This window comes from Hesperophylax consimilis, chromosome 26 (assembly GCF_061612785.1).
Source record: "Hesperophylax consimilis isolate HC1 chromosome 26, BYU_Hcon_1.0, whole genome shotgun sequence".
NCBI lineage: Eukaryota > Metazoa > Arthropoda > Insecta > Trichoptera > Limnephilidae > Hesperophylax > Hesperophylax consimilis.
This window is the reverse complement of record NC_142861.1, coordinates 11,020,044-11,044,630: the sequence shown is the minus strand read 5'-3', so window position 1 is coordinate 11,044,630 and position 24,587 is coordinate 11,020,044. Positions and strand designations below refer to the sequence as shown.

General features: G+C 37.8%; 1 protein-coding gene across 10 annotated transcripts in view; it reads left to right on the top strand.

Annotated features, from left to right (window-relative positions):
- The window catches only part of hyd (E3 ubiquitin-protein ligase hyd), a 93,886-nt gene that overhangs the window by 61,097 nt on the left and 8,202 nt on the right, over positions 1–24,587 (top strand). For 4 of the 10 annotated variants that reach the window (XM_089647368.1, XM_089647366.1, XM_089647370.1 and 1 more), the window contains exons 36-49: positions 1,396–1,553; positions 1,982–2,110; positions 2,875–3,014; positions 5,931–6,049; positions 7,194–7,340; positions 8,018–8,103; positions 8,312–8,445; positions 10,575–10,794; positions 11,495–11,683; positions 12,189–12,403; positions 14,253–14,342; positions 15,187–15,337; positions 18,001–18,163; positions 19,248–19,446. In XM_089647368.1, coding sequence (XP_089503494.1) covers positions 1,396–1,553; positions 1,982–2,110; positions 2,875–3,014; positions 5,931–6,049; positions 7,194–7,340; positions 8,018–8,103; positions 8,312–8,445; positions 10,575–10,794; positions 11,495–11,683; positions 12,189–12,403; positions 14,253–14,342; positions 15,187–15,337; positions 18,001–18,163; positions 19,248–19,446 — 2,140 coding nt within the window. The remainder of the gene's footprint in view (positions 1–1,395; positions 1,554–1,981; positions 2,111–2,874; positions 3,015–5,930; positions 6,050–7,193; positions 7,341–8,017; positions 8,104–8,311; positions 8,446–10,574; positions 10,795–11,494; positions 11,684–12,188; positions 12,404–14,252; positions 14,343–15,186; positions 15,338–18,000; positions 18,164–19,247; positions 19,447–24,587) is intronic. The other 6 variants (XM_089647375.1, XM_089647372.1, XM_089647367.1 and 3 more) reach the window with 5 other exon arrangements.

Genomic DNA, 24,587 nt, shown 5'->3' with positions numbered 1-24,587 from the left:
ATATTCCACACCAAACTGATCCACTTCTTTTTTTTTATTCTTTATATTAACTCCACACAGGAGGCCCTGAAGAAAATAATTTCCCTCAGGGCCTATGTCATCTTTGGGGATGCTGTGTGGAGGGTATTTTTGTGGAGAGGAAGGAGTGAACATGGGTCTTGAAGAGTCCCATGTTGTAGGAGGGAGGAAACACAGAGGCCGGCAGTTCGTTCCACAGCCGAGCTGTTGAACTTAAGAACGAATCGTAGAAGCGACCCGTTCTCATGTGACAAGTGTCAACCGTGTACAAATGTCAACCGTGTACAAATGTTGGGCGCGCGTTTGGCGTGTATCCCGACTACGCACCGGTGCCGAAGGGATCAATGACGCTAGTTCCTCAGAGCATCTTCCATTGTAATACCGATAGAACAAGGACAGCATACCTACCTGACGCCTGTGCTCTAAAGATTGCAGTCCGTTTGTTAAGATTGGGGAATCTATCAAACGGACCGCCCGTTTCTGCACAGAGTCAAGGGTTTTTTTCAGGTATTTTGGGGCTCCGGACCAGAGATGGCTGCCGAATTCGACAGTAGGGCGCACTTGCGATTTGTACAGGGTCAGCAGTTGTGTACTATTAAAGTATCTGCGGGCCCTGTACAGTACGCCCAGCTTCTGAGAGGCCAACTTTACTCTGGCTTCGATGGAGCCCCCGTACCTGAGCTGGTCACTTATAGTTACACCAAGCATATCAATGGAAGGCCTGTTCGGAAGATTGCTTCCGTTGAAGGAGACTAGATTATCATTTGGATCCTTTTTAGACGTAATCAGACAGGATTGGGTCTTTGAAACATTAAATTCGACGAGATTATTTTTACCCCAGGAGGAAATACTCTCGAGATAACCGTCCATTCTCTGCTTCAAAGCCCTCCGAGCCGTTGGAGTTTGTGTGCCCTTTGGGGGCTTGTCAAACAAAAAGCTATCATGAACTGTACTGTCATCCACCTAACAATGAATCGGTGCACATGTCAAAAGGTCATTGATGTGCAACAAAAACAAAGTCGGAGACAGAACCGATCCCTGTGGGACGCCAGCATTTATGGAGTGCGAGGAAGAGGTGAAACCGTCAGCAACCGCCTGAATCGACCTATCCCTTAAAAAGTCAGCAATATAAATTTTGTCAATCAAAACGAAAGGGTCCAAAGAAAGTGTTGGAGTAGAAGTTGACTTCAGAGAAAAAATTCTCCAGGCTCTTTCGATCCGTTAACTTTCACATACTTTATACAATGTGTAACAAAAACGAATGACGAATGTGAAGTAGTTTTTCTTATTATTAGTAAGGCTGTTACTCTGTGCTCTGCTGTGGGTTCTTACTTGCAAAATTAAGTTATCTAAAATGTAATAATTTCATTTGTCCAGTGGTACCAACCCGTCTTGGCCTCTCTGTTCGCACCATGGACCAGCAGAGATCTGAGCCTGGACCCTCGGGTCTAAACAAGCCGGTAGCTGAGACACAAACCAGCGAGGAGGACCTGGCATCCGGCTCCTTGCATCATCAGCTCGGCCTACACCGACGAGTAAGTCTACAATGTATTATGCATCTCCATCAACTTTGAAATTATTGAGTAAGGTGGGTTGCTTGGAAACACAGATATTTTAGAAAGACAACAACAAAGAAGTGAATTTTTATATTGAGTCCACGTAGGAAACCCGAGGTTTCCCTCAAGAGCGTACATACTCTTTGAGGAATCGAGGACCTTTTAAAGGAATGAGTCTTGAAGACACCTACGTTGTAGGAGGGAGGAAGCACACAAGCTGGCATATTGTTAATTCCACAGCTAAGCACAAAAATGACCTATTCTCATGTGGCATGTCTCCTGGCTGTACAGTGTACACGGTGCCAAAGGGATCAATGTTGTCAGTTCTTTCATTGAATTACCGCACAAAGTCTAAGTTTGTTGTAAAGCCTGCCCTCCGTCCGCTAAGACAGTCCATTTAATTCCAGTCCTCGAGTCGGGACGAGTTATTCCGCCCCATCGAGCGAGCGCCACTCACCTCGTCCATGGACTCGGGGGAGCAGCTCTCAGCCGCGCTGGCCGCCAGTGCCGTGCTGGGAGAAGAGCCTCAGGTAAAGGTATCATTGTCCTCACTTTCACTCAGTCAACTAAACTCACAACTCATTATAACTTGGCTTTTCCTTCCCATCTAAGATCTAATAATCTTTGCCATCATCCTATCCTGCATTGCTTGATTTGCTCACAATCTCCTAGTCTCCTTCAACCGAAGTATTAGTGTAAAGTTCAGTGATCAGCTTAGTTGAGGTGTCCTCTCCGAAGCTGGATGCACGTTACAGAGTCCGCAGGTACTATAATAGTACTAAATCTCCCAAGTGCGCCCCACAGTTGGGTTTGGTACCTATATCAGTCTAGAGAGTCAGTCATCTTAAGATCTATAAAATTCTAGCAAACAAGAGAATGCGCAGAAACTTATTTTGGCAAGAGGCAAGGTCAAGTGGAAAAAATCACCAATCACTCTCAATCTATTCAGGATTCCGAATAACGATTGCGTTCTTTAGTTTGGCAAGCTCTAAAATGCTCTGAGGAACTACAGTTATTGATCCTTTCAACACCGTTGCGCAATCGGGATTCACAGCATCATTACATTTACTGCATCTTTACAACCCTTTCTTCCACTTAACAGCTCGACTCTGGGGAACAACCCGCCAGGTTTTGTGTTTTCTCCCTCCTATAACATGTCTCATGAAGTCCCACATTCACTCCTTCTCCGATAGTGCCATTCCCTTCAACTTTCTCAGCTGCAAGTTTAAGGATACAACAGAATCAAGTGATGTGAAATATCCTTCAAACCCTGGCTGACGTGAGACATATGTGTTTGCAGGACCTGTCTTGCAGCAAGGACGGCACGTGTGCGTCCAGCCTGGGCTCGGCCAAGATGGACGTGGACACGGACGGGGAGTACATCTCTGACTCCGACTCCAATGACACCAGGCAGAACATGCCCAGGAAGAAACACCACAGGTCAGACATACATTTATCTTTATCACTCCAGAAAATCTGTTTGTGTTTGCCTAAAAACTACAAACTCTGAAACCTGGAATCTCAAAATTTTTAAATATCTTGTTCAACAGCTATGTATGTTAAGCTCGCAGTCATTTAATTCACAAACTATTCCTTTGAAATATCCATTGGGCTATTGCATTAACCTTTTAAGGGCGTTGACACGTTTGGTAGGACGACGCTAGTGCAAGCCGTTATTTGTTCTCGAATACTAATAATAATATTTTTTTATTATTTAAAAAGCAGAATGCATCAATGTGGGATAGTATTAGCACAGTATAGCTTTTGACATAAATAAACTAATTTCGGTTGTCTGTGCGTCCTATGTAACTCTGGTTCAATGAACTTAAATTTGCTTTGATTGTGTGAAGAATGCAGACAAGCAATAATGTACATACCTATTATCCACTGAAGCGTAAAGATATCGACGATAAAATGCGTTGTGCGCTGGAGACACTCGTATGTTTGGTTTTGAATTTGCCCGCCTTCTTTCAAAAAATCATACCTCCGAATATCGAAACAAAAACAGATATACTATTAACTGTCGTTAAAAGCCATTGAATTTACAGTAGAACCCTGTTAATTCGAAATAATGCGTAATTCGAAATTTACGCCAAAAAAATATCCAAAGAAAAATTTTTTCATACAAAATGGTTTTTCAATTCGAAATTCGTAATTTGTTTTTGTCCGCGCACGAAAATTTGTTCGTGTAGTTCGAAACAATTCGATTTTTGCGAAAAAAAATCATAAAATTTCGTAAATCTGAATCTAAAAGACAACCGTGGCGGTAAAACACCGAAAAATGTATTTTTACGTGGTTATATACCGTCCTAATTAGTATTGTTATTTTGTAAATCTGAATCGATTTATACTGGAATGTCGTATTTTTTCCAATTTATTTTGAATACCCGAGTTTGAAGGGCCGATAAAATTCGATTTATGCGTAAATATAAAATTACAAAATTATTTGGAATATCTTAATTACAAAGGGCCGACTGCGACGGATATCGGACGCGAAATTATTATTTACATGGAAATATATAGTATTTTTACTAAATTTACTTCGAATATCTGAGTTAAAAGATCCGGTGCAACGGAAATCGGCCGCGAAATTTCGTTTCACGCGGAAATAATTTACTGCAAATATCTGAATTTAAAAGACCGTCCGTGTTGAAAATCTGGAGAGAAAATTCGATTTACGAGGACATATATCAAAGTTTTACGAATTTACATAACATATCTGAATTTCACAGGACCGGCCACGACGGCGAAATTTCATTTTACGCGGAAATATATCATATTTTTACTAAATTTACTTAATGTGTGTTTTAAAAGATCCAGCGTGACGAAAATCGGTTGCGATAATTCAATTAACGCAAAATATATCGTATTTTTACTAAATTTACTTAGAATATCTGTTAAAAGATCCGGCGTGACGGTAATGGCAGCGAAATTTCGGTTCATGCGGAAATATGACATATTTTTACGAAATTTACTTCAAATATATCTTCATAAAACAATACCTATATGTAATCGAGTGATAATCTGTGTTTTGATCTGCTCCCGAAATAAATCATTAATAATTTGGTATAGCGAGAAAATATGCTTATTTTCTCACTGTAACAATAATCACCTCCTACACTTTCAATAAAAGGTTGAAACTCCCCAGTGATGGCCACGGATTAGTGGAGCCTTCATTCAAAGGAATTAAACAATTTTTCTTTTGTGTAGTATAATATCTGAATTTAAATGGTAGGCTGCGAAATTTCGATTTACGCGTAAATATATCCTATTTTTACAAATTTATTTCTATTATCCGAATTTACTGGGCCGGCCGCGACTGTAATCGGCTGCGAAAATTTGATTTACGCGGAAATGTGTGGTATTTTTACGAATTTACTTAGAATAACTGAACTTGAATTGCCAACCAATTCGGTAATTAGCTGCGAAAATTCGATTTACACGGGAATAATTCGTATTAATACGAATTTACTCCAAAGATACTACCCAAATTTGAAGGGGCGGCTGAGGAACTCTTTTTTTTTTTTCATAAAATTTTGATTACATGTAAATTTGTAAATTCTTAATTTGATTTTTGATGTCCCGTGAATTTCGAATTAACGAGGTTCTACTCTACTTACATTTCGTAATTTATCTTAAGTTTGTATGTTTTATAAAAAAAAAATATAATTAATAATCATTAAATTCACAAACGCATGGAATTTATATGATTGTTCACAAAAATGGTTTGAAGCTTATTACAGGAAATTTGGGAACATGTATTTAAGGTTCAATAGAACTAAAAACAAGGTTTAAAAAGATATATTTATAAGAACATTACAATTTATAATTTAAAAAAAAATTACAATGTGCTCATGGAAAATCGCTTGTTTGTTTTTTCATTTAGCAAATAATTTTTCAATTGTAATTGATCATACTAAAAATTATCCTAGAAAACATTGTATTTATTTATTTTGTTATGAACCACTTGGTATTAAAAATCACATAAGTTACGATACTCCACATTTTATTTATGTCTTCAAATTGGTTCCGTTTTGGTCAACACAATCTAGCTGGCTTTGCAAATGGCCAAAATGTGGCCAAATAAGCTCCAATGGCTATTTAATATTTTTAACAGAACATTATTTTAATTATCATTTTCAAAATTGGAACTGTTATTTTTATGAATTCATACTATCTTGTGATTGTTCACAGGTCTGTGCTAGTATTATATTATTTTACAATACACATTCTGTAATTTTGTACAACAGTGCTTCTCACGTCTTGAGACGTTACCGCACAGGGCATGTATTTCACCGCCAACTATGTTAGGACCTTAGCCCAGAAAGAGTTAATAAGTGTAATTTTTTTTTACAGACAACCTCAAATGACCAACAATGACAGCAGAAACCACAACAACACTTATCAGATTCCTCTCCTACCTGCCGCCAGCAATGGGCTTCTATCCAGCGAGCACGCCCCCCACAGTCCCTCGGGTGAGTCCCCCCCCCCCCCCTCACACAGTCAACATACCCTCACCCTGTGCCCCATTCATTCTTTTTTATTGAGTAGTGTTTGAAAGTGGCAAAACCAAGCTTTGCATTTGCAGTTAACATTAACTTGTTAACCATTGACACTTTCAAATAATTATAAAATATGTTCCAAAAAGTCATCGAACGCCATTGCTTTTGTGTTGCGAAAGATTTGTCAAAGTTTGTAAAAAAATTTTGTGTGAAACAATAAAAGTAAAGTGACAGTAACCTTTATAATCGTTTATGTAATTAAATATGTCTTTTAGTTTTGTATAAAGTGGTAATTTTACAGTTAACAAGAAAAATACAACCGGTAAACGACAAAACAAACATTAAAAAAATTCTCAATTTTTTTAGTCAAAATTTCAATATTTCTAATTGCATATTTCCAGTTGTAATGTTATAAATCCGAAAGAATCTTTCAACTGCTTTCGAAAAAAGTATTTCACTTTGGGATAAGTTGAAAAACAGTAAATGTGACTGATGGTCACATTATATGAATTTCAATATTTTTTTTAAAATTAGTATCAAGTTATCCATATACAAAATATCTAGTAAAGTACCCAAGCAATGCTAACTGCTCTGGGGTATTATTATATTATCATTATTCTGTTAAAATTGTCCTGGTTGCGTCGTGGTGTTTGATAAGTTAGTTTATTTATATGTTTGTAAGACACAAACAAATTTTTATGTTTGAATTATTTTGCCTTAAAAACTAATAACATTAAGGGAAGAGGAATATAGAGGATACGAGATTTTCTCGACGCATTCTATAGTCATGCATTAATTAGTAATCATAAGCACTACTTCTGTTCAATATTTCCGAAGGTTATTGTTAAGAATTGTCGATATTATGAAATTGTGTGTTCTGCGCACAAAAATGTGGAAGTTTTTCTAAGGTTTGTCCTGCACGCGGTCATATGATTAAAATCAGTTTGGCGGGTTAATTTTGACAGTATGTCGATTTTGATAATGTGGTAAGGTCATGCGAGTCCAGACCATTATTTAGAATTTAAATAATATGTTTTAAGATTTGATAAATTAGTTATAGTTTGCTTGTTTGCCAGGGCTTTGGGCCTAACCTGAAGTGTCCATTGTTTGGTTTCAGATTCTGGGCGGCCCCAGATAATAGTGACTCCGCGCAAAGTGGCCGCCGCCGTGGAAGCGGCCATGGCCGGAGGCAGTAGGAATAATTCTAGTCATCATATGCAACAGCTGGAAAGCTCCTTTCATTTCTCAGATCTCGTTTTACCAAGTGAGTGCCCCCTCCCCCCTCTCACTCACTCTCTCTCTCTTTTTATTCTCATTACTATGACAACACAAAACTACTCACTTTGACTTTGAAATTTTATCCTCCACATTCAAGTTTGGCAGTTTTCAAACATCGACGTCCGAAAACTAAATAACTCAATTGTTTAAGGTTTTTATTTAGAAAGATGAATTTGATTTTGATTTAACATTTAATTTTGATATGTACATAAATTTCAGAAATAGAAAGAAAAAAAAATTTTTGCTAATAATCTTCCTTGCAAAGAGTTCATTTTTTTAACATGAAATTTTCTTAAAGTATACGGTAGAATCATCTCTTTTCGCAACATATTACTAACTTCTGAACACTGTTTGGTTAAAGTAAAAAATATGCATTTGGACCATTGTGCTCTTTTAAAATATGTTTATTTTCCTACAGCCATTTAAAACATTTTAAATAATCGCGTCGTACTCAATTTTGTCCTCATTATTTAGCAGACCTGTATAAATCATTTGACTCACCAAAGTGATTTGGAACAATGGTTTATTCACACTTTACTGAATTGGAGAGGTTTATTTAGAGCCAAATTTTAATATTAGCTAAATCTTTGCAGTACCTATGTAAAACACACGCCATTAAATACTACTTGTTCAGGTTGATAATGATTTTTTTTTAACCCACAGGCACAAGCAGTTCAGCCACTCCTATGGAAATTCAACGCAGTTCCTCAGCTTCTAGAAGTCCATCCAAGAGTGTAATAGTAAGAGCAGTAAGTACTATAATCTGTTTCCAGGAACTTCTGAATGTACCAGACGTGATGAGTGATCTAATGGCTTTACCAGACGTATGACAAGTGATCTAATGGCATTACCAGATGAATGACAAGTGATGTAATGGCTTTACCGAACGTATGACAAGTGATCTAATGGCTTTACCATACTTACGACAAGTGTTTTAATGGCATTGCCTTCTTCCAGGGTGACCTGATGGCACACACAGACGCCTCCGAGGCCCAAGAGATCTCAGCCCACGTGACGGTGGAGACCTCAGCAGGCCCCGGTGGACCAGAGCGACCCTCCGCAGTCCTTAGGGACATCCATCCTATCCCGAGGTAAGGCCATATCACATAAATCCTGAGAGAACTTAGAACTTAATTTGTCAAATGTCATTAGTCATACTTCTTTGGGGATCAGGTGAGAGAGGCACAAAATAAAAGGCGTGTGTCGTGGGTCACAGTGTTTATTGAGTCAGTTGCCGAGACGAGGAGATGACGTAGGACAGATGTTGAATATTCCGGTTGCTGCGGTGATGTGCTGGTCAAGCGCGGGTCAGTGAGTCGACGCCGGGCGCTGGTGACCGGGACTCGATGACTGTCAGGCACTGGCGATCTGGGGAATCAATACTCCAGTGCTGACGGAAGTGCCGAAGGTGCGGCGGACCTCGTAGGCGGTTGAACGGGAGCGGCGTAGACCAGTGAGGATGCTGCGTGTCCTCGTGGTGGTCATGGGCGAGTTCTCGTAATGTCCCAGACTGACTGCAGTATTATTGTCGTCGATAGACAAGTAGGTGCTTGTAGTACGGAGGTTGCTCTGTTTTGATTTCGACTGCGAGTACGTACCTAAGTAGCAAGTACGTAGCGTCGAGCTGCTTATTATTAATGAATTAATCTGGATTCTTCTGCTACACTTCAAATTGTCCACGCATTGCTTATCTCCACACTAATGAGATCCGTGGCTTACATTTTTCTTTTGTTGTATTTATACTTTGAAAATAAATAAATTTCATAACCCTTTGAGTATTTTGAGATTTTGGATTTATTTAGAAATATTCCCATTTGACTTCAATGCCCAGTACGTAAAATAATATATTTTATAGTAAAAACACTTGAAAAACCCTTCACTCTGCAGAAACAGGTGCTCCCTTTGACAGATTCCCCTGTCTTAACCCATCCCATCCAAAGTTTTTTTTTTTTTAAACTGACCACAGCGACTGAATTGAGTATTCTCCTGAATTTATTGATGTAATATAAAAGGTATAACTTTTTAAATTGAAAAAATATATGTTAAACGAATATGATAGGGCAAAATGGTGTGATTTGATGGAAAACTCAAACACGTCTAAAAATACCTCTCGTATGCCATTCCCAGACTTGATATTTTTTATTACCAAACCAGCTGATGTGTACCCGGAATTGCTCGGCGACTTATAAATTTGGGGTAAAGTTTTGAGGCTGTGAGGCCTTTTTAAAGATTCTGTGGTACATTGATGTATCTCATAAGGTTTACCCGGAATTAGCAATGAAAATATTTTTTTATGACTTGATTATAAATCATCAACCTTTCTCTACTTTGTATAAATATATATAATACGCTCACCAAGCACATGAAGCAGTTTCTTCTTTGGTGGTATTGCGATTATAAATATATTAAAAAAATATATTCCGATAGGTAATTTATGTAACACCACTGTATCCACTTATATCTATATAAATAATAATAAATAATAAAAAAAGAAATTCTCTAAATGATAGTAAAAATCCTATCAAAATCCTTTAGTTTCGCGTAGTTTGGAAGAACTAAGCGCACAGACGCGGATAGCGACTTTGTTTTATACTATTTAGAGAAAATACACCACTATTTTTCACTGCCGATTTTTTTTTGTAACTAGCTGTACCCCGCCACGCGTTGCTGTGACTCAATCTCTCTGTGTAGATAGAGAAACAATAGCGCGTGTATGCTATTTAAAAAAAATCATGTTTGTCCAAACGGGCGGTTTGGCGCTGTTCTTTTTTTAAAGAATGTTTTTACCTGTCGGAGGTGACATCTATATAATATAGGTATATAAAATCACACACGTATTCAAATGCAACATTGTGTCAAAATTTCAAACCAATCAGTGAAAAACTTTTGGATATTTAAGATTTTGAACAAAAGAACATTAATATTTTTATTTATATAGATTAATGTAGACATTCGACCATAATAAATAATCACTGATACACAATAAAACCCGCATTTAAAACTTCGATCTGTAGATAATACCCATATCCTTGGAATTGCTGCCTCTTTTTTATAGTCATGACATCTGTTGTTATAAATTATTAAATAAATACTTCATTTGGCATCAATTTCATCATTGTCATTTGTGTATTCATGTATATCTCCTGGAAACACACGTTGGCTTCCAAGATGTCCGAACCTTTTCACACTTGATACTGATTTTGACGGTTATTTTTTCCAGACCTCAACCTTCACTGGGCCAGTACGTGTCCCACGACCTGATGCTGGGCCGCTGGCGCCTGTCCTTTGACCTGTTTGGGCGCGTCTTCACCGAGGATGTGGGCCTGGAGCCCGGCTCCGTGGTGGCAGAGCTAGGGGGCTTCCCCATCAAGGAGGCCAAGTTCCGCCGCGACATGGAGAAGCTGAGGAACGCCCAGCAGCGGGACCTGACGCTTCACAAGGTAAACACTCATTCCAACTTAACACATGCTCTTCTGGAGTGGCCACACACTCCTTGGGCTAGTGGCAAAAAGGTTGAAATTGCCTGGCTTGCCTCTTTAATTTGCCGAAAGTGCATTTTATTGACAGCTTGGCAAAATCCTGTTTTAATTCGACCTACCTGCATTTCGTCTGTTTGTAAAACAGTCACATTGGTGACTGTTTTAATGGTTCAGTAAAGATCGTTTTTTCAAATGTGAAATCTTCGTGTTTATTTGAATTATTTTTTCAATATTATGGTACCTACCTGCCCTGAATTGGTAAATAATTGTAATTATGATGTTTCTTTGGACAAATTGTATAATTTCTTATTTAAAATAAATTAAAAAATGTCACATGAAATACAAGGTGTCTGAGAAGGAATTTCACAAATGGCTATTTTCTTTTTCTTTACAATCGTAGTGAATCATCTTCCGAAGTTAATGCTCTTGACCCGGGGGACTCTCTGTATATGATTTATAATAAATTAGGCATGTATTTGTACATACTTAACGATTTCAGAGTAAATTTTGGTTTTGATTTATTATATACGATAAAATTAGGAACATTTTTTGCATGCGAGTCTACTGTTCACAGAACTATTAGTTTATTAGTTGAATTTTTTAGCTGACAAAATTTTGAACTTCAATTTGTAATAATGATGAATATAATGTTTATGTCCAGATGGAAAGAGAGCGCAGCAAACTCCTGACGCAGACCTTTGCGGAGCTGAACGCGGCGTACAGCGGCTACAACCGGCGAGCGCACGGTGCACAGCCCCCGTTGGCCGTCAACCGCGTCAAGGTTACCTTCAAAGACGAGCCCGGAGAGGGATCTGGTGTGGCGAGGTCCTTCTACACCAGCGTGGCTGAGGTACCATCACCTCAATACCTAACAACCTCTCCATCTCTCCTAAACGTACTTCCCAAATCATAAGTTCATCCTCCTGCTCCAAGTATTCGTCATTCACAACTATATTGCACACTGTTTTCGAACTCTCTTTAAAGTTTCCCTCTTTCAAGAATCGCTTATTTATTTATATTTATATATATACACGAGAGTCTGTAGAACTTCCATACTGTTAAAAATCATCACCGTATCGTCAGCATACAACAGAATACTCATTTTCGCACCCAAGCCCACCTCTTTCAATTCTTACATCTATGTATAGATTGAATAACTACGGTGACACACAGACACAGCCTTGCTTAACTCCTTTTGTGATATAGAACCATCCCATAAAACCACTGTTCACCCTAATGCACTTATTTCCACACTTAATTATAATTTTGTTTTGATTTTCGAGTTTTAAATATTCTGTATACACATGTAATCCTTTTGTCCAATTTTATTAACTTAATTTGTTTATTTCCGCCAGGCCATCTTGGCAAATGAAAAGTTGCCCATCATGGACGCCGGCACGCCCGCCCCAGTGGCGGGCTCCAGCGCCCCAGGTGGCAGCGGTAGCTCCAGTCGCTACGGGGGCGGAGGCGCCGGCACCTCGAGCGGTGGAGGGGCCCGGGCCCGCGGAAAGGAAGCGGCCAGGCGTGTGGCGGCCCGCCCACTCGGACGCACGCCCGCACGTTCAGACAGGTACATATAACAGTCAGTGGTGTTAGTCTAGTGATTTATCACGCTGATGGCAGATGCTGAAGCTTCTCATCGTTCCCGCAGGTGGGTCACAGCCTGGCTTCATGGTTCCATGACAAAACAGAACAATGAACATGTACTAAACCAACAAATAACACTCCCAACCTTTTCTTTTATCACTGTTCTGTTTTACCTGGTCACCCTTTATAGTACTGTCATACTGTACGAAGGGGGTTAATGTATTAAACCCGGAATTAGCAGTTCTTTTTCTGATTTCAGGACTTTGATACTGATACTGAATGAAAGGGATAGCAAGCTGCATTTTATTTTAACAATTGCACAGTTTGATTGGTGAAAGCTGCCATTAAACTTGCTGTTTGTCTTCTACTAGTGTACATGAATTGCTTCTAGAATATTATTTTCTACACAATATCTTTGTGAGAAGGTGACTTGACCTTGTTCATTCCCTGTAAACTCTTACACCGCTCAACAAACCAGCTCATACATCCACTATGCGCCTTTGACGGCATCCACGGTCGACGGTAAGGCTCTTGACTAGCAAGCCGTAGATCGCAGGTTCAAATCCACCATTCAGAAATGAAACGTTACTTGAAATGGCTTTGGCCGTGTTTGGTGACCACATCTGAATAGCCAGGTACTTCCCCTATCTTTAGCCTCGCAACATAGCCCAATTGGGGATGCCATAGTCTCACTGGCTCCATACGATTGGGAGCAGTTGGGTACGTGCAGTTTCACATAAAATGAAAATAAAAAGATTCAACGGCTTGATTTTGACATTTCTTGTTCTGAAACCAAAGCTACGGAAACATTCCACATTAAAGTTATGTTCATAATTTGATAGAAACAAAATATAAAATTAAGTAAACAAAACTGAAGAGAGAGAAACATACTATATGGCGGGAGATCTCCTCCCAGCCGCAGAGAATTGGGGAAATTAGTCTTTAATGTATCTGAATGAAGTAGAGATATTATTCTTGTATATTTCAACAGATGTCAGTGGAGCAAAGAATAATTCACATTTTAAACCCGAGTTGAGTGCCATTTGATCTACACTTTTCATAAAATATTGGTTTGAATATTGGGTGTCGCTCAATCACACATGTATGTGTCAGCCGCGCTGTGGCCTCGACTTTCCAAATCACATATGTATGCATCAGCCGCAAGTAAAAGTGTGATGACCGTATAAAAGATAATGTATGTATATCAGTTTATAACATTGCGTATCTGAAATAAGGACAGTTCTTATAGTAGTGTGATGACCATATTATGAAAGAGGATGTTAAGACCAATATATTACACAAGAAGTCGGTTCAGAATTCTCTGTCTGCCATAAAGACCATTCGACTGATATTGTACTGGGTAAATAAAAATAAGTTCATATTCAAAACCAATATATTCCTCAATTATAAGGGTGCTTAAATATCAGAAATTTCTCTAAAAAAAATTGTACGGGTACAATTATTGTACAGTTGTCATGTAATTCCTACATCCAGCTTCTGTGGAAACCTGTCACCTCTCTCGCACACTTACCGAGATATTGACTTTGTTGTGTTTCGTATTGAGAATAGTCATCGCTTTTGGGTCTGAAGAAGAGACTCTTGGCTCAATGGTTCACCAGCCTCCCCGGGTTGTCATTCACACATTGGAATCTGTCTGTGAGGCCAATTTATCTGAATGCCTGACAACTTGTTAGATCCTCATTAAAGTATTGATTTGTGATTTCTGTAATGAAAGCATCTATTGTTGCACCCCTTTGTTGACTTGTTCACGATGAGATTGATGCGGAAGGAGGTGGGACTGACGTAATAATATACGAGTGTCTTTCTTGCAGCAGCCAACCGCGAAGTGACGAAGTAGGCAGGTCCACCCTGAGGGCCGCTTTTGTGACCGCATTAGAAAGGGCCAGTAGGTACAGAACAAGGTAATTCACTCTGTCTTCGCGGCAAATCATCAACTTACCCCTTCAGGAAGATTCCCAACCAACCAGTCAACCCATACTGCTACAGATAGAATTCTTTCCAAAGGCGTCGGCTTCCTGCCAACCAACTTATACATAATATACTTATATCCAATCACTTACACTTATTAGAACCAATTTATGTAACTGACCAGACTGACTTCACTCTGTGACAGGCTTCTTCAGACTGATACATATTAATCTCGTGCTGAAATATTCATAACATCTAAATGAAAATGTTTTAAATATCGTAGCATAAAGTTTAAACGGGCTCGGTAAGAAATCGAGGTACATTAATAAAACCTGATACTGAAGGCGCTCCGTTCCTTATATTTCCATTGGCACCACGTTAGCGGTGTTGCTTCCACCAGGTTTACATTCCTTTCAGACCCGTGAGGGAGCGGGGTAAAATATACCAAAGATACACATCGCAGAGTGAAACTGATACAGTTACAATGTTATGATGAAATTATATCGATAGGATCTTTAAACTCTACACACGCAATCATTCAAATTGAAATATCTCAAAACAGTTTGATAAAGTTTGCCTTGAAAGGGGTCATTGCTTCACACAAACAAAGCCTTAATTTCATTCAGAAAATGTTTATAGTTTCCACCAGCAAATTGCTTTGAAATGAGGTAATTTTCACAGAAATTTGCCTGCCAGCAAAAATGAAATGATGAATACCTATTTTTTTCATAATCTAAGTCGGGTCCCCATCGCCTTTAGTCAAAATTCTATCTTAGCACCACTCCACCAGCCCACTGCCGCCGCCCCCCACTAATGGTCAAGGTACTCTGTTTACAGACGCAGCCTGTCGGTGGACGCGCGGCCCTACTCTCCCCCGGGGCTGGGTGATGCGCCCCCAGGAGCCCCAGCACCCCCGGCCCCCCCGACGCACAGCAATGAACACCTCACACTGCACCAGTCGCAACTCGGTGAACGTCTCTACCCCAAGGTATTGTATTATACTATTATTATTGTATTAACAAAGCTAATAACCTTTACAGTATCAAATTGTAACACGAGGCTTCCAGAGTTGTTCTTTATATATTCTTTGAAAACAAACTATTTCAATCAAAGGCTACACATAGGCTTGGAAATAAATTCAGTGTCGTCGATATTTTCATTGATTCCATACCAAAATTTAAATCAGAAATTTCTAACATTTTATTTCGCTAACGTTATTTCATAATATACTAGCTGAAGTCCTCGGCTTTACACAGAGTTTTTCGAAGTCAGTTACCTTCCTCTTATTTTAAAGGTCAGGTGTGCAAAATTTCATCAGTTTCGGAATAAAACTAGATTTGTGTAAAATCAAATCCACTACGCCCAACCGGTGTCCGCCACAGACACTCTTCTTTATATAAGTAAATAATCTGTAAATTACTTTTGTGTTAATATTTACCATATAAATCCCTTTTTCTTTTAATGTTGATTTTTGTTACAAAATCTAGACAGATATCAATACTTTTTCTCTTTGTGTATTTGTTATCTCTGCGTTGATTCATTTTGTTCCTATCTTAATTTTTATAGTCAAACATTAGAGTTGCCAACTTAAATACAAAAAAATGGAGGGAAATTTAAATCCGGCGTACCCGATGGACCACCCTTTACAACGCAGTGTTGTGTACAGTGTTTTTAATCAGGGTATAGGTACAGTAGAACCTCGTTAATTCGAAATCCACGGGACATCAAAAATCAAATTTCGAATTAACGAATTCCCACGTAATTCGAAATTTTATGAAAAAAAAAATATGCCGAAAATCGATTTTCTCGGCCGCCTCTTCAAATCCGGGTGGTATTTTAGTTGTACATTTGTATTAATACCAATTATTTCTTTATTTTCGCAGCCGATTACCGTAGCGGCGGGCACTTTAAATTCAGATATTCGTAAAAATGCTATATATTTACGCGTAAATCGAGATTTTGCTGCCGATTACGGTCGCGGCATACCCTTTAAATTGAGATATTCTTAAAAATACGATATATTAGTAATCTTCCATCGCGGCCGGCCCTTTATTTCAAATATTTGAATTTAAATTCGTAAAAATACGATTTATTTCCGCGTTAAACGAGAATTCGCGGACGTATGCCGTCGCGGCCGGCTCTTTAAATGCAGATATTCAAAATAAATTCGCAAAAATACGTTATATTTCCGTGTAAATCGAGAATGCGCGCCCGATTTCCCTCGCGGGCGACCCTTTAAATTCAGATATTTGATGTAAATTCGTAAAAATATTAAATATTTCCGCGTAAATCGAATTTTATCGGCAGTTTTTCGTCGCGGCCGGCCTTTTAATTTCAGATATTTGAAGTAAACTCGTAAAAATATGACATATTTCGGCGTGAATCGATTTTTTTCGGCTGATTTCCGTCGCGCCGTATTTTTAACTCGGATAATTGAAGTAAAGTTAGTAAAAATACGATATATTTCCGCGTAAATTGGAATTTCGCGGCCGATTTCCGTCGCCGCGGGCCCTTTAAAATTCAGATATTCTAAATAAATTCGTAAAAATATGATATATTTAAGCGTAAATCGAGATTTCGAGGCCGATTTCCGTCGCAGCGAGCCATTTAAATTCAAATATTCGAAATAAATTCGTAAATATACGATACATTTACGCGTAAATCGAAATTTCGCGGCAGTGTTTCGTCGCGGCCGACCCTTTGAATACAGATATTTGGTGTAAACTCGTAAAACTACGACATATATCCGCGTAAAACGTATTTTCTCGGCACTTCAAACTCGGATATTCGAAATAAATTTGAAAAAATACGACATTCCAGTGTAAATCGATTCAGATTTACAAAATAATAATACTAATTAGGACGATGTATAACCACGTAAAAATACATTTTTCGGCGTTTTACCGCCACGGCTGACTTTTAGATTCAGATTTACGAAATATTATAAATAAAAATCAAATTTTTTCGAATTACACGAACAAATTTTCGTGCGTGGACAAAAATAAATTACGAATTAACGAATTTCGAACTAAAAAAAATTTTGTATGAAAAAATTTTTCTGCGGAAATTTTTTGGCGAAAATTTCGAATTACGCGTTTTTTCGAATTATCAGGGTTCGAATTAACGGGGTTCTACTGTAGTAGGAAAAACTGCAATTTAATTTACATTAAAAAAAACTTACCACATACTTGATAAGTTTTCGCTGAGAGTGGCTAAGCTGCTGGCTTTAGCCGAAGTCTGATTTGAGATTACAGTCACATCTAATTTCTAAATAACCACTTCATTTATGCATACTACAATTTTTATATTTTTTTATTTCATGTTGTACTAATTAATAGAGGTACCAACAGATGGCACTGATTTTTGATTTGTACCGAAAGGCACTGCATTTGATGACAGTTTACTTGGACAAACGAGTCTTTCCTTGGATACGCACACATTTACATTTTTTGTGTAGAATACTGTCCACATTTGAATATGACACATGCGTCAATTTGTATACTTAATTCCTGCTTTTTACATGTTATAGTAGGGCAGTCAGTGGGGTGCGCACGCGCAGCCGTTGCCATTCATAGTTAGAACTTTGCACGTATTTTTGAAAGTGAAGATTGATTCTTGAAATAATTTTATAAATTTTAATATCAATTCCAGGTGCACACGATCCATCCCACATTTGCCGGAAAGATCACAGGCATGCTCCTGGAGCTGTCTCCCGCCCAGCTGCTGATGCTGCTGGCCTCGGAGGATGCCCTACGCCAGAAGGTGCGCGAAGCCATGGACCTCATCGTCATGCATCCACAGGATGCCATCCTAGGTAAATCACAATTCATTTGCATAAGACTAGTTGCCGAAGCCCTTCTTCCGCAGGGATTCCCAAATATTCCATGATTGAAGTATCTTGGAAGTTCATACACAGGCCCACGTTGCTTACGTTTTATAAACTCGTCGGTGAAGTTACTCTCCTGCGATCAGCCGGTCAAAGTTCTCACGTCATCGAGGTATTAAACGTGGTGGAGCAATTAATAAATATGATAGTATCATCGTCATTCGTGTCAGACATTTTGTAACAATGTGTGTGTTTTAGAATGCTGGGAACAAAAAATAACACGGCAGTTTTTTTTTTTTTTTTTTTTTTTTATTATTGATACATTTTTTTTACAATATTTTATATTTCAATTTAGTAATGTTGGCCTCACTGGGTTGTTTACCCGTGCTGAGGCCCCCATGTTATGAGTATTATGAGTGTTATGAATAGTTGTGAGTGAGGTTTGATATTTCGAGAGGTGGTGGCGATGTGGATTTCAGTAGCAACGTGTGAGGACTATGCGCGACAAGTTGTTTGCGACTTGAATATACAACATCAGTATCTGATACTTGTGTATTCCTGTGGTTGAAGGAGTTAGATTTTTGTCACAAAAACCACCAAACGAAGCTTTATGTTTCATAGATCCACTTTCTCAATGACGATTGGATTGCACTGTGTGTGTTCTGCCGGTATTTCAAAAAAAGGGGTTTCTAAGAACTAAAGTCATAAATCTCTTTAGCATCGGTGCACAGCTGGAGTCACACTGAACATTTACACTACATTTGTACGTAGTTGACATTTTTAGTATGAGAATGGGTACTTATTGTTTACTTGTTCATGTACTCAATAGTTTGGTTGTATAGTGATTTGCCGTCTCCTTTCTTTTATTCTCCTTTCTAGCATGTATTCCACTTAAGACTTGGCTGCACTCCCGCCTTTCCTTGAAACGACCCTCAACAATGCAACAAAGATGCTATGGGCCATGTAGAGAAAATTGTTTTATTGTTTTGAGATTTGACCTCAATTAGCTTTTATTTTTCAAAAGCCTCTGATAATTGTATACCTAGCTTGAATGTGCGTTGTGTTATTCCAGATCTGGACGTATTCACGTTATCAGAGCGGGGCGCCGGGCCGTCAGGTGTTCGCAAGGAGGAGGTGACGGCGGCACCCCCACCTGCGCCGGGCGACGAGGCCGCTCCGCTGTTCTATGCACCCGGCAAGCGCGGCTACTACAGCCCGCGCCAGGGTGTACCCACGCACGAGAGAGTCAATGCCTTTAGGAATGTGGGCAGGTAAGATTTCAACCGTTATGTTATAATATTGGGTTTCATTCACCCACCAAACAAGATACAAACTGCGAAGTTAAAAGTTATGTAATTGTTATCATCCAAATGTAGTAAGAGCTTAAATTTTTGCTCTCCTGTACATTTAGCCATCTATTTCATGGATTGTTTTCATTTAGAACGGGTTGTTTCAAAAAATTTTAACAAGTCAACAAATTTCAAAGTTAATTTTCAAGTTCAGTGAAAGTTCTATTCCAAGTCTTGTATTTCAGTTCTCTGAAGCATCTCACCCATAATGATATAATAACAGAACTTGAAAATTGACTTTGAAATTTGATGAATTGTTCAAATTCTGGGAAACAACCGGCCCTTAGTGTTGAACCATCGACTTCGTTCATTTTTTTTTATTAAATTTGGTATTTAATCCACTCAAGCGATGGAGTATTTGCAAAATAAATGCTTTGAGGAATGAAGATTTCTGGGCATTCGATTTTAGATTCGACAACGCTCATTCAAAAAATAATACTTCTGACTAGTATTATGAAAACGTATAAATTGCTTACTGCGGTTTAAAGCCAAATAATCCACCTTATATTTCATTGTCTATCCATATATTTATTACATTGCGAAATTTTAAAATAATTGAAATTAGTTGGAGAAAATCATCTTCCTAAATTTGGGCAGCCATTAACCTGTTAACCGGGCGGGACGTATAAAGTAAACAGTATCGGGTACTGGTAGGACATATGAATACGTCCTTGAAATATATGTTGCGTCCTGGAACGAGCGGGATGTATATTTCCGAGCATATCACACGGAAATTGAGTTTTGAATTTTTTAAACTCAATGTTTCTCTTTTATCTGTGTGCTTTTGTTTATTGTTCTGTAATTAAAACCTTTTTTATATTTTTTGTAATCTTTATAATTGTTTGTAAAATTTCTAGTTTTTTAATTCAATGTTTTCATTTTTATAATGCATAAATGAAAAAAAATAATAATAATGTTATGTAAATAACATAGGTTTATTTTTCTTACTTGCAATAAGTAAGAACTTGTCAAATCTGTGAAATCGTTTTGATTCGTTTTGTCTATTGTTTTCACACTGGCAATAACGGGAAGTGACGCCCTCTTGAATTTCGTTGACAAGTTCTTACTTATTGCCAGTAAGAAAAATAAACCTGTGTTATTTACATAACAATATGAAATTACGTCCTCCGGGCGTGACGTACTGATACGTCCTAGTGAAGGAGTTCACGGAAGAAATTCTCTAAATGATAGTGAAAACCCTATCAAATTCCGTTGCATAGTTTAGAAAAACTAAGTGCACAAACAGACGCGGATAGTGACTTTGTTTGATACTATTTAGAGAAGCAAGGTTATGTCGGACATTTTATTTTTTAATTTCACGTTATTCAGCCATATAGCCAGGTACTTCCCCACCTTCCTCTTTCCCTTCCCCACTTACCTTCAGCCTCACAACATCCCCCAATTGGGGATGCCATAGTCTCACTGGCTCCAGACGGGAGCAGTTGGGACTCTTGTGAGGTATTCACCAGTGGCGGTTCTTCCCTTAGGTCAATTGGTGTTTGACCCCCCAAAATTATAAGACAACAATAATAAATATAATAATCAATTATGTGCATCAAAACATTTAAAATGTAACGCGAAACAGCGGCGGCGGCGAGTGACTAGCAGTGACATCTGTTGTCTCTAATAGAAGCTTTCATTCACAAGTCCACACGATTCGCTGGGTCAATTTAAAGAATGTCCAATTTGGCATCTTCTGTCCCTACGCGCGCCATAGAATAAACGAGATGGCACTATATTTTTCGTCGAAGTAAAAATTAGCTTCCGAAGAAAGTTTAGGGACGCTTAGGTCATGACCGTGGGGGAGACAACACGGTGAATATTATATGTTTTACAGAGATGGTGACATAAACAAATGTCGTTTTTTCATTTTACACGCTTGTAGTGTGTGGAACAATGGTTGTTTTTCAATTGCATAGTTCGGGAAAGGATTAGAATAATTATTTATGTTGTTATCGATTTAGAATGAAACAAAACAAAAAACGTCAAAAATCATTGTCAAATAGAATCAAACACTGATTTTATTTATTTTAATGTTGTGGACAACTACATTAAAACTTAATATCTTAAAAATAATTTGCCGTAAGTACATGGATTGTGTATTTATTTCCAATTTATTATATTAACATAATATTTATTTAGAGTCCGCGACTCTAAAACTCTATAACAAATTGATATAGTTAACCCAATCGCTGCCATTTACGCGTATCGGCGTACGAACGATCCGTGCCACAACTGCCATCTACGCCGTATCACGTAAATCGCCAGTATGAATGTTTCGAAGATGATATTTCTAAGTTCTAACGGTAGATGGGGCTAAATATTATTTTGTAAAATATTATGAACTGTTTCTTTGCGACATCTCTGGTAAAATATGATAATTTTAATTGTTTATACTACGAAAAACAACATCCAAAAAAGGTCAACAGATTTCTTGACGCAGTCGTTTGAATCTCCCGCCATCGCAGCGTCGTGTGTGTGGATATCACGTGGTTCTTATTACGTTCTCTGTGGTGTGGTTCTAAAAGTTTTTTTAATATTCGGCGGAAATGTGGACTTGAGTTTTTTATTCCCGAATTGAGAATTTAGTTTGCGTATTTTTTTTTTAATTTAGTTCGATATTTCTTTTCGTGTGTACTTTTATAAAATCATTTTTGAAACTTTATTTTTAATATCCCTAAATATGTCAAGACGCGATCTCAATGAAGAAGAGATAAGAGAATTCGTCCTCGATATTGACTCTGAAATTGAGGAAAGTGATGATGACTCAGATATTATAACGCAACTTAGTGACAATGAAGATGAGCCTATGGAGACTGAAGTTACCCAAAGAACTTCGTCAGGAAATTGGACTGTGAATTCCGGAAATTTTAAACCAATCATCCATCAATTTAATGATTTTCCATCTGGAATAATCGCGACCCCATTATTATCAGAAAATTCCCCGGAAATAAATTTTTTTGAACACTTTCTAAATACAAATATAATGGCCGAAATTGTCAAGGAGACAAACAAATATTATCAAGCGACTATTAGAAATAAAGTTATTTCTGAACATTCACGGCTTCGCAGGTGGAAAGATACATCAGTTAATGAACTCTACATATTTATTGCAGTGACAATGCTAATGACCAGAAATAAGCACCACACGATAGAAGAGCACTGGTCAAAAGATCCCCTTCTGACAAGTAATATATTTGGCAAGACGATGGCAAGAAATCGTTACCAGATATTGCTGAGTATGCTGCATATGTCAGACCCTGATTCTCAAATTGCTGGTGACAAATTAAATAAAATTAAACTTCTGGTCAATCACACTCGAAAAATGTTCAAAGAAACAATGGTGCCATACGAAAATCTTTGCATTGACGAGAGTATTATAGAGTTCAAAGGACGTCTTAAGTTTAAACAATATATTCCATCCAAACGCCATCGGTTTGGAATAAAAATGTTTATTTTGTGCGACTCGAAGACAGGTTATATTTTAGATATAATTATTTACTGTGGAGATGGGACGGATGTCACTGACAATCAATGTCTTGGGGCTTCAGGAGCTGTTGTCACCACTATGTTAAATGACTACCTCGGTAAAGGCCACAAATTATATGTAGATAATTGGTACACTAGTCCAATATTATTTAAATTTTTGCATGACCACCAAACTAACGCATGTGGAACGGTGCGAAAAAACCGTAAAAACATGCCAAAATTCAACAAATTGAAGAAAGGGGAAATTACTTCTCAGTATTCCGATTCACTGATGGCATTAAAATGGCACGACAAAAGAGAAATTCACATGTTAACGACGCTTCATGATGATAAAGTTTCTCCAACTGGGAAAATAAATTTTAGAACTGGAGAAGTAGTTTCGAAGCCAAATTGTATTCAAGATTATAATAAAAACATGGGCTTAGTAGATAAAGCGGATATGATGATAACTAGTGTAAATTCGCTTAGAAAATCAATTAAGTGGTACAAAAAAGTTTTCTTTCATTTAATCGATTTATTTTTACTGAATTCGTACATTATGCACAAAACCGTTACTTCCAAAAACATTACTTTTCCTGATTTCCAATTATATGTGATAAGACAATTATTAGAAAAATATCATACTACATCGCACCCTGAAGTTGGTCCATGTACGTCACAAGATGTGCCATTACGGTTATCTGCCAAAATGCTAGTAAAACATATGCCGATACCTATACCCGCAAAGGAAAAAACCCAAAAACCTTATAAAAACTGTTATGTTTGTTCTAACACTAAACTTAGACCAAAAACAAGAAAAGCGACGAAGTACATGTGTGGCGAATGTAACGTACCGTTATGTGTTTGGCCATGCTCAACAATATTCCACGAGAAAAAAGAATATTAATTTTAAATCTTAAAAACAATGTGTAAATAAAATGTAGTACAATTTAGTGCAATATCAAATATAAAATGTGAAAAAAGTTGGAGAATCGTTGCCGACTCGATACAATCCATAATGACATGTGAGTGTTTATCTTATATCTCTTTGTTTATTTGTGTTAGTGAGTCAGCACTATGGCGGTTCACCGCACTCAATTATTCTGTCGGTGTTTATTATTTATGTCGAAAATACATAACGGGACACACTCGAGGATTCAAATATCTTATCAAGTATGTACCAAAGATATCAGTAATGAGCATCTAGTATAAACAAAGCCCTCAATGGCAATGGGAATGCCGTAAAGATTAATTTAATTGAGAACTTAAAAAAGGCTGAAATAGCTTGGCGTGTGATAGTTGACAGAGTATATTGCTTGGGCAGGCATTGGGTTAATAATATATGGGCATTTTTCACAATATCAAATAAAGATTAGTCACACATTTTTTTCAAATGACCTACCACGACTGAATCCCTAGAGCCGCCTCTGGTATTCACTATAAAATAAAAAAAAATTCAAATACAAAAATCTAAAAGGTAATTTAATCTAGTTTCTATAATGGTATTTGTTTTTCGACATCTTCAAAATGCTGACTGGATAAGCAATGTATATATCTTATGTATCTTTCCGTTAACTATTTTATGTCAGTTTCAA